Source organism: Nicotiana attenuata, unplaced genomic scaffold (assembly GCF_001879085.1).
Source record: "Nicotiana attenuata strain UT unplaced genomic scaffold, NIATTr2, whole genome shotgun sequence".
Classification (NCBI taxonomy): Eukaryota; Viridiplantae; Streptophyta; class Magnoliopsida; order Solanales; family Solanaceae; genus Nicotiana; species Nicotiana attenuata.
Genome location: NW_017670636.1, coordinates 202,115 through 213,631, shown reverse-complemented (window position 1 = coordinate 213,631; position 11,517 = coordinate 202,115). Strand labels below are relative to the sequence as shown.

The 11,517-nt window shown below is 37.4% G+C and overlaps 1 protein-coding gene across 1 annotated transcript; it reads left to right on the top strand.

Moving 5' to 3' along the window:
• The first annotated feature begins 10,393 nt into the window (after window positions 1-10,393).
• LOC109241755 (classical arabinogalactan protein 5-like) lies at window positions 10,394-11,156 on the top strand. Its single transcript, XM_019408528.1, has one exon. The coding sequence runs from the start codon at window positions 10,528-10,530 to the stop codon at window positions 10,924-10,926; it is 399 nt and encodes a 132-aa protein (XP_019264073.1). The 5' UTR covers window positions 10,394-10,527; the 3' UTR covers window positions 10,927-11,156.
• The last annotated feature ends 361 nt before the right edge of the window (window positions 11,157-11,517 follow it).

The window sequence follows — 11,517 nt, the reverse complement described above, 5'->3', positions numbered from 1 at the left end:
CTTTAACATGATATGTTTCCCGTCCATGTACAACATGCTTTTATTGGAAAGACATCGCAACTAAATAAAGCAAAAGTTGTTGAAACCCTCTCTCCATAGTGTTTGTGCTGCAGGGTGAAAGAAGCACAAATTTCTTTCAACTATAACATTTATTACAACATCTTACAACACTAAATATTACAGAAAATGACAGAGAATTCGGTAAGGGGATAGAAGCACCCATATGTACCTCGGGAGCCCCGGCCCATTCAAATCAAAATAGAACGAGCACCTACGACTAAGGGGAATGGAATGTCGACCACAGGGTGAGAGAATCTTATAATACGAGGGCTAGTGACTGGTCAAGTCATTAAACTTAGTCATTTTGATCAACATGGCTGCAAGTGGACTGGGTTTATGGGTTTAAACTGACTACGACTAAAGTCGTGGCTACTTCAATGCTCCGTGAACCCGGCTGCTATTGAAGCCCGAATGGAAGCAAGCCGTCAAAGAATTCGGGAACTAAATTTGTTCATATAGAGATAGTTATGGACAAAATACAAACACCTCGTATTAAACAGATAAAGTGAGGCCAATCTGTTCTGATTATTCTTAAATGAACAGTGCCAACAACTCTGATTAATAATCAAAAAATAAAGATGGTAAAATTGTTGATTAGTGAATGGTCAACGCCAGAGGTGAATTCAGGATCTAAAGTTAGCAGATTCAGAATAAGTATATTTTTATTAAATGCATACAGTTTAATTTTTTTTTAAATATGTATATATAATTCGAGCCGAAAGCAACTGAGGCAATAATGTAGGTTGAATTTGTGTTGGATTGCATGTTAGGATCAATCACAGATCATCTGATTGCACATGCTTTGCACATTCTTCTTGTCACTACAAAGTAGGTGGAAACATGCTAGCTAAGATGCTGGGGTCCCAAGAATTTATTAAATAGGAAAAATTATGTAAAGTTCCTTATCGAAAAAGGCACCTTCATATTCTAAATTTTAAAGCGAGACACAATTTGATAATTAGAAAATAGCATAAAAATGTGTTTCTTCTTTTCACTTCTCCCCTCTCTTGCCCCAAATTGTCCTAATTTCAGTCCTTACCTGTGTTCATATAATTATAACCAATGATCGTTATTGAATATTTAAAAAACCAGGTATACCTTGACTTTATTGTTTCAATGTTTCTCTGTATACAGCTTCTTAGGCTAGTGGAGTTGTCTAAATTATACTACTCGTGGTGTCAATAGATATTGGCAAACGAGGCCAACTATTTTTTGGCTGGACCATGTTGGAACACTATATCCTTTTTGCATGCGTCATTATTGCCTGTTTTTGTACTATGCCTATATTGTTTACATATTGGCTGAAATTGTTACAATTACTAAATATTTATCTTTATGGTACAAGGGGTATGTCTTTGCCAAAACTAAGAGCAAATACGGTACCACACATTTAGCTAATTATGGGAGTACTCGAGCCTGACATGAATTAGCTAGAAATGAAGATGCTTTTTGGAACTATCCTTTATTTGCTTATTTATTATTCTCTCTGTCTCAAATTATACGACGTTAGTTATCTCAAATTATTTGTTAATTTTAAAAGTTCAAGACAAAATTATTATTATTTTCTTCTTATTTTACCCATAGTAGTAATTGTTTTTGAAGATGGAGATAACACATAAATAGAACAAATATTCAATAAAGAGAGATAATATGTTAAGACATAAATAAGGATAAAATAGTAAAAAAAAACCCTTCTAATTAATGTTTTTTAAGGGCCGTGTTAAAGAGAAATACTACAGATAATTTGAGACGAGTGAGTATTCCGCAAAGACCATATCAGAACTGAATCATCAAGATTAGTCCCTTAATTTAGTGAACCTCTTAAGTTGAAGATGACGGGATATATTTCTGGCATGGTTTTGGGAACCTTTTATGTGAAGGTAAAGTCAAGCACAAGCTTGGTTAAAATATAAGTTTATGCAATTGGCTACCTTTACTTGGTCTTTCTTTTTTTCTTAGAACATGGGGGAATGGGTTCATTATTCAAACTTTTTGGAAGCATTTTGGTACTATGGTCTGTTCTATATTTGACTTTCATGAATTTGTAGGTAACTTTGGCCCACACGTAAAGGTAATTAAGATTATTTTGCCTTTATGGGTTATGGCTAAAGTAAATGTACTTTTAATTTCATATTCCAGAAAATGTGCTGTCAAGGTTTATCTTTTAAGACTCGTGCCAGTCCAAGGTTAGATTGCGTCGATTGGATAGCTCTAAGCAACTTCTCTTAATGGCAATCAAACTATTAACTTGTTATGTAAATGCACCCATGTAACGGCCAGCCCGCTAGTGATATTATCCGTTTTGGGTCTGGGCCCTCACGGATTTAAAACGTGTCACTTGGGTCTATGACTTGTTAACTATATACCCAGAATCCCTCTTCTGTTTTGTCGATGTGGGACACTGTCTAAAGTTTGAAGTGTTACAACCCAAAAGAGCGGCGTAACTGTCAATGAAATGAGAGAAAACTAGGATATCAAAATTTAAATCTAGGCAAAGATAAAAAATCGTTAGATGATTTATTGCCATTTATCTAAGAGTCTCGGTGCTTAAGTTGTTCTGATCTGTTATGTTGGAAGATGACAAGTATCCTTATAACAAAGAACTTGTGTTACAAATTTGCTAGCACTAGCAAATCCCGAGGGTCATTTAGTTCCAAATGAATCAGGATATCTCAAAATTATAATCCTGAGATACACTATAACCTCGATAACTTATTTTACTATTAATTATATGGGATAAATAAAATTTGGGTGTACCCCAAACCGAATATAGGATTAACTTTATCCCAAAATTTATACTGAATAATTCATCTAACCCCTTGAGCTAAACGGCCCCGTAATGTTCAAAACGACATGAGATAAACGGCCCCGTAACGTTCAAAATTTATACTGAATAATTCATCTAGTCTTTTTTCATACTATTAGATCCGGTCATAATTACTGCCAGCATTTATACTCAACTATATTTTTCTATTCATGTTATCCATCTCAGATCTAGAATTAATTATCCTTAACTAGGATTTACCCTTTATTTTCTTATTTAATTAGCTTAACAAAAGGTCTCATACTTTTTGGTCAAACAATTTAGCACCGTCTATGGGAATTTTCTAGTTAAAATTTTAGTTTCTTCTGGATATATAACAAAACAAAACACACAACACTTCCTTGTGTACACCAAGCTAACATGGCAGGTAATTGAGTACGAATGATTTTCATGTTTCCTTAAGCCAATGCAATACTCTTACTCTTTTTTTTTCCAGATGTTTATTACGTACTACTATATATTTCGTTGTGTACACCTTCATTCTTGAGTAAAACAATACTCTATAATAGGCTTGATGTACGCGGTCTACCAAAAAGAAATCAAACTCATTTAAATCCTTGATCATATTACATCATAATACTACGTGAAAGCTTAGGCCTTATTTCCAGTGTCGAGAAACTAGCCCCGGCTTTGGTCGAAGCTTCACGAAAGCTTAGGACTTATTTTCAGTATCACCCATCACGGTGGTCACGACTTTTCCCCTAAGGAATATTCTGCACAAACCCGAGCTGTCGGCCAGGCTAGCCAAATGAGCTATAGAATTGAGCGAACATGATATAACCTATCAGCCGCGAACGGCAATAAAGTCGCTAGCGCTCGTCGACCGCATCACCGACTTCAGCACAAAAATAATGCCTGAAGTTGAAAGGGCAGGTCGATCTCGGCCAGAAGTCGCTCGTACTTCCCCCAAAATGCACGACCCATGGGTTTTGTATACCGATGGCGCCTCTAACGCGTCGGGATCGGGACTGGGACTCGAACTCGAGGTCCTAACAGGCGAAGTAATTCGCTAGTCCATAAAATGCCCAGATATGACGAACAACGAAGCCGAGCACAAGGCCGTTATTGCAGGTCTAAAGCTAGCACTCGAGTACGGAGCAAAACGAGTCGTCCTACGGTGCGACTCTCAGCTCGTTGTCAATCAAGTCATAGGGACTTTCCAAATCAAGGAACAAAGACTGCAAAAATACCAGGCTGAGGTCTGCAAGCTGTTACCCGAGTTCGATGAATGCTAGCTCGACCAAATCCCTCGAGCACAGAAAGCAGACGGCCTTGCAAACCTGCCAACGGCCACTAAAAGCATAACCGGAGAATAGAACGTGGTCACTCCCCTCCACTCGTCGACCGATCAAATCGAGGTAACGAACAATTTCATTTGGTTTTAACTGACTAGTTTTCTAAGTGGGATAGAAGCAGGAGCATTCTCCCAGATACGCGAACAAGGAACGATCATCGTCATATAAATAAAATATTGTGTACCGCTTCGGCCTACCCAAAAAGATCAGTTGCGACAACGGACCCCAAATCATCAATAAAGAGATCGCCGAATTCTCCGAGAAGTAGCATATCACAAGAATACTCTCCACACCATACCGCCCAGCAGGCAACGGGCAAGCGGAATCCTCCAATAAATCGATACTGAACATCATGAAGAAAAAAAATTCGAAGACGCCAAGAGACCATATGATTGGGACTGGATTGCCAACCCGAAAAACATGTAAATCTCTCTGATATATGTAGGCAAAGCATAAGTGCATGAAGCTCACCCATATTTTTGCCAAAGCGACGCTGCATAAATTAAACAAGTTATATTCGACCTCGTTCGAATTAACTACGCGTTACATTCGTCCTCGTTCGAATTCACACCCATACGCCCCCGACCATTATCAAACAAAGGTTACATTCGACCTCGGTCGAATTAACTAACATTTGACCTTGTTCGAATTAACTCACATTCGACCTCGCTCGAATTAACTAACATTCGACCTCGCTCGAATTAACTAACATTTGACCTCGCTCGAATTAACTAACATTCGACCTTGCTCGAATTAACTCACATTCGACCTCGCTCGAATTAACTCACATTCGACCTCGCTCGAATTAACTAACATTCGACCTCGCTCGAATTAACTCACATTCGACCTCGCTCGAATTAACTAACATTCGACCTCGCTCGAATTAAAATTCGACCACGCTCGAATTAACTCACATTCGACCTCGCTCGAATTAACCAACATTCGACCTCGCTCGAATTAACTCACATTCGATCTCGCTCGAATTAACCTTCGACCTCGCTCGAATTAACTTACATTCGACCTCGCTCGAATTAATTCACATTCGACCTCGTTCGAACTGATTAAGACACATTTGACAGTCCAAATTAGTCGAGTGACATTCCACCTCGCTCGAATTCAACTTCCTTTCGACCTAGCTCGAACTTTATCCACAGCTAAACCTCGTTCGAGTTAATTATGGCAACGTTTGACTTCGCTCGGACTAATCAAAGACATTCGGTCACGTTCGAATGAACGCCTACCAACGATTCTTTTAAAACCATCAATCGAGGGAAACGTTCAAGAAAAAGAAAAATAAAATCAGAAATAAGCAGCAAAAGTAGCATTCCAAATCAAAAGATGTATCAGAAAAGGCATCTTACAAGGGCCGAATCGCCCGTCCAGATCTGAGGATGCAATCTACCTCCTTCGATGCCGCCATCCTGGCCTCGTCGTCCTTCTCCAACTCTACCGTCTTCTCAATCAACTCATTAATCGAGTCATTGGCCCCGGTCGAACTCTACTCAAGTTCAGCCCGCAGGGATACCACTTGGACCTGAAGATCGGCACCCTCAGCCGCGATCTTCACTAGTTGACCTCCCCATTCGAATTTCACGAACTACGGTTAATGAAGTCCACTCACCCAGCTCGACCAAAAGACGACCTCGATAAGCGGAGGGACTAACTGTATGGGTCAAAATCAAATCAGAGAAATTCGACATGCGGAGACAATTGTCATGAGTAACCTGCGAATCGAATTGAGCTATCTGGCTGAGGTCGAGCAATGATCAATAAGGCCGAGGTCGAGGTCGAGCAGTGATCATCAACAAGGCCGAGGTCGAGCAGTGATCAACAACAAGGCCGAGGTCGAGCAGTATAGATAGAAGTAACGTCTAGTTTTGCTTTGGAATCTTCAAAAGAAATATTCTACTACATATTCTCTCTAATTGTACTGTTTAGGGCTCCTTGGGATATCCCATATAAAGAGTATGAGAGATAATGCAAAAGATGGGGGGGGGGGGGGGGGGGGGGAAGGACTGGAACAGAGGACTTCTCGAAAAGCAGACTCTGTCTCTCTAGAATAAATACAAACTCATCTCTCTAAAGAGATTAGATTATCTGTTATCCCACACTCTCATCAGAAAGGGTCCTAAGATTCTTGTATTTGTCTATCATTCATCTTTATCAAATGAAAGAGGGTCGACCTCACTCAAGATTGGGTGAATCTTCTCCTTTATTTACATTTTATTGCCATTCAATGTTATTTAATGCATAATCTTTTTTCATACTATTAGATCCGACCATAATTACTGCCAATATTTATACTCAACTATATTTTCTATTCATGCTATCCATATCAGATCTAGAATTAATTATCCTTAATTAGAATTTACCATCTATCTTTTTATTTAATTAATTTAATAAAAAGTCTCATACTTTTTGATCGAACAATGCGTAGCCTCTACTCCTCTCAAGCAAGCAATCTTTGTGTATTGTGTAAAACCAAAAGGAAAGAAATGAAAACAAAACATTTTTTTTTCTTTTTCGGATCGATTATACGCGGTGTACGACGTTGTTGACCAACCCAGGAAACTTGGTTAAATGATAAAATCACATTTCTCAATCACCACATTGAACTTTTCTTAATCCGCGTTTTTCCCAAAGTTGGAAGCACATCGTTATTTTCGTATTACGTGTCGTACAAGATCAAGATCACTCTTCTTGGCATGACTTAGGAATACGAAGGACAACAGTCAACACGTCCAACTTTCTTGTAAACACAAACTAATATAGAAAAAAAAATCAGATTTAGAAGCAGAAACATTGGGCGAAGTGCACCAATAGTCACTTTTAGCCCCATTGTTTAAAATATATTACTTCCTCCGTTCCAATTTATGTGAACATGTTTGATTGGGTATAGAGTTTAAGAAAAAATGAAGATTTTTGTAATCTGTAGTTCTAAACAAGCCAAAAAGGAATCCATAATCTTCGTGTGCTTATAAAAGCTTCTTATTAAGGGTTAAATTGTAAGTTTAAGCTAAATTGTTACCAAATTTAGAAAGGGGTCATTCTTTTTGGAACGGACCAAAAAAGAAATAGGTTCACATAAACTGGAACAGAGGGAGTAACAATTTACAATATTTAAAGATTAACCAATTCATCTAAATTGTAGGACTAAATATCCTTAATTTGGGCTTCAAGACTTAGTGTCCTGAATTTTTGAGGTGTAAATTTGAAATTTAGAACTAAGTATCCTGAATAGTCCTGAATTTCTGAACTGCTATTTTATAATTCAGAACATAAGATTTAAATTTTTGGACACAATTTTCGAACTTTAGAACACGATAAGTGTGAACTTTAAAGTTAAAACTTCAAGACGTCGCGTCCTGAAGTTTGGGTGAGTCATTAACTACATTATAAATTGTGAATATATTTTAAATAACATAGTTAAAAGTGAATATTTGGTGCTATTTCCACGAAAGTATTTTAGAAAAATAAAATGAAACAAGATTAGAAAAAAAAAATGAAGCCGTTTTTTCCGGCCAAAGTGTACATAAATGCGACTAGGAAATTAAAACGGAAAAGGGCCAAATATGTTCCTGAACTATTGAAAATAGAACAATTATGCCCTCCGTTTGTATTTGGATACAAAATTGTCCTTGCCGTTAATAAAGTGGTTCACTTATGCCCTTCTCCACATCACATATAAACTCATATAAAATAAATACTTTTTTTGCTGAGTTGGAAATCCATGTTGGAGAGAATGTCTTCTCTGTAAACCTACCAGCTAAGTTGGTGTTCGATTTAGAAGGAAGGATCTCCTTAAGCTCACAAAAGCATTTGTTACTTCAATTTAGAATAGTACTGCTGTCTGCTCGAGTCCTCATAATTTATGCTTAAAAGATGACTTCTTGTTTCATGAATGTGATGGTTGTGAGAACTCTAATATACACAACTTCTGCTCGAGAGCTTATCGGCAGTGGTCTTTGCAATAATATTCCACAAGCTATTGGAAGATTGGTTGGATCCAAAGACTTCCCTATAAACTTGTTTGAATTCAGATCTAATGCTTCTTGGATTGACCCACCAAAAAAGTCAAGCACGACTAGAATGAAAGTGTTTTTGCCGGTGTTGGGTCATATAGTGGCAGAGTTAGAAGAAAGGAATCTTAAGAGGATTTTGTTCGGTACAGTGGAGATGCAACAGTAAAGTTAGATACTTTGGCGGAGATGAAGAATAATGGACTACTGGTTTTAGTTAACAGATGAATGAATGGATGTATCGTGGAAAAATGAGATTTTGTTCATGGTAGTTAGCAATCAAAAAATATTTTATGGAGCGATGTAACTTTTTTTTAGTAAGAAGTCCGTAACAGTCAAAAAATATTTTATGGAGCCAAGGGTGTTCAAATCCAAAACCTGTCACATCAAACTTAAACTAGACTACTGAGTTATTTTGTTGCAAGTAGTGTCACTTTTAATGATTTTATCTTGTATTTTTGTTTTACTTATTATTTTTATATATATAAATAGTAAAATAATTCGACAAAGCCGTGTCCCGTAACACCGCTTGGGTCCATGTAAATCCTCCCCTGATTGGGAAGACATTCTTTTTCCGAGATGACTTTTTTATGGAACAAACTTTTTTTTTTAACAGAGAAGACTTTTTTTCCAACATGGATTTTCCAACTCAGCAAAAAAAGTATTATTTTATATAAGTTTATATGTGATATGGAATCTGTTAGTGGGGAGGGACATAAGTAAATCACTTTATTAACGGCAAGGATAATTTTGTACCCAAATGCAAACGGAGGGCATAATTATTCTATTTCCAATAATTCAGGGGTAGATTTGGCCCTTTTCCGAAATTAAAAAAGAATCTGAGACGTGAAAGGACCTGGGCGGTGCACGTTCTGCCCCCACTTCACAAATTTTAGTTTAGTATACAAAGACAACTGGTATTTTAATTTTCTTTTTCCTTTACTCCCATATATAACAGCTGTCCCCTCGCCTGTCTTGTTTTTCCAAAAGGTTCCGTCTTTGATGTGATTGAGAGAAAATAATTATATATAAAGACTATTGCAATTGAGCAAAATACGAGAAAACTTTTGATTAATGTAAAATTTATTCTGTTGAGACTGAATATATAATAATAATGACTTTTTTCCAATTAGTGTGTCTATTCATAATGTCTTTGTTTACTGTCCAACCCATTATCCTGCATTCTTCTTTCATTTGCCACGCTTTACAATCCAACTTCTCTTGCACTTCACAAATTTTATTGTTTTTTGGTTTAAAAGTTATTTCCGTTGAAAAGTCATTTTTTTAATCCAATCCAAACGGGCTTAAAATTAATAACAACAACAACGATATGCCCAATATAATTTCATTAGTGGGGTTTGGGAAGGGTAGAGTATACACATACCTTACCATTACTTTAAAAAAGTAGAGTTACTGTTTCCGGTAGACCCTCGGCTCAGAAGATAGAGAGAAAAGAGTATCTGCAAGCAACAGCACCGGTAAATCAAACATTTACTGAAGCAAAGAAACAATAAGTAATACCAGAAATCTAATAATAAGAAAATACAAGACTAACATTGAGTAATGCATTAAAGCTACTGGAACGAGCAAGGGCAACGCTGAGCATCTTCGAATTCCAAAATGCTTAATTAATTTTCACGAAAGTTTATGCTAATAATTACGTAACTTTTAATCAGCACACACTAAATCTACTGCACATGAATATGTGATCTGTAATTTTCCGTTGGAAGTCATCTTAAGTCTCATATTTGGCCTGTACTTACGCAAAAAAAAAAATTACACTTAACAACAATTTAGCCTGTTATACTAGTACCAAAAATTTAAACTTACTTGGGACAGATACAAATAATCAAATTTTAAGTAATTTGATTAGTATTAAAGTTCTTTACACTATTAACAATTATCAGTACTCCAACTCTGCATCACACCGTTATGTGGTCCCACCAATCAGGTGGCCAACACAAAAACAAACTTTTTAATTTTCCCTTAGAACGTGCCAATCATAACGGTAACCATAATTTATGCTAATAATAATTAAATGATCCAACGGTCCGTAGAATCCTACCGTTTCACAAAACCTGAGGTGTTCGATTATCCAACTATACACGTGTACGTTCTAGATAACTCTCGACACGGAAATAAAGACGTGACCAGACTAAATTCAACTTTCAATCTCTCCTATATATACTCCTTCCCCTGTGGCGGTGTTCCTCGTCTCTACAACTCTCTTTCTACCAGTAACATACAGAAAATACTTACACTTTCTCTCTCTAAAAACTGCTCAACACTTGAAAACAGAGTTTTCGAAAGCTTCTAGAGAGAGAAAGAAATGGCTTACTCAAGGATGATGTTCGCATTTGTGTTCGCTTTGGTCGCCGGATCTGCTTTTGCTCAGGCTCCGGGAGCTTCTCCGGCAGCTTCACCGAAGGCAGCACCGGTTGCACCAGTAGCATCACCTCCAACTGCTGTTGTTACACCGGTATCCGCTCCATCACAATCTCCTACTACTGCTGCATCTCCTTCTGAATCTCCATTGGCATCTCCACCAGCTCCACCAACTGCTGACACTCCGGCATTTGCTCCTAACGGCGGCGTTGCTCTTCCTCCATCCATCGGTGCTGCTCCCGCCGGTTCTCCAACCTCGTCTCCTAACGCTGCTTCCTTGAACAGAGTCGCCGTCGCCGGATCTGCAGTTGTAGCGATCTTCGCTGCATCTTTGATGTTTTAGATCTGAGGAGAGTTTGCATTTTGGAATTTCACGAGATGTTTATGATTTTAGGATTTATTTTAGTTCATCTTACTCGTTGATGTTTATTCGTTTTTGTGACTTTTACTCGTGGGCGGTGGTGACCGCGTACTTTCTATTGATTTGATTTTTACTATGGTTATTGTTTATTGTTACTACCATTGTTATTATTATGGATTCTTTGTTTATTTATGGAGCACTATGATTTTCTCTTATTTTTTTCATTTCCATATAAACTTTACATTGTTAGGAATTAACCTTATTATAAACAAGGTTAAGAATACGTTGTTAGGAATTAATCTTGTTAACAAGACTATAATCACTTGGAAAGCAGTAGGAAATTGCAGAGTTGAGATTAGGGAGAGGTGGAGAATGTCGTCTAGTAACGTGTCGAAGAAGTGGACTATTTGAGGAAAGAGTTGGAGTTTGAGTTGGGAAATAGTTGAGGAATTGGGCGTCACGTGGTTTGACAGCTGTTTTTAGAACCTATTTTTGTTACAGAAAGAAGTCCATGTGCTTTCGGTTACAGAAGGCCATGTGCTTTTGAGGGGTAGAGCTCGATAAAGTTGGAAT

Bases quoted from the DNA above. Each gene is read 5' to 3' on its own strand.
- LOC109241755 (XM_019408528.1), top strand. From the start codon at position 10,528: ATGGCTTACTCAAGGATGATGTTCGCATTTGTGTTCGCTTTGGTCGCC.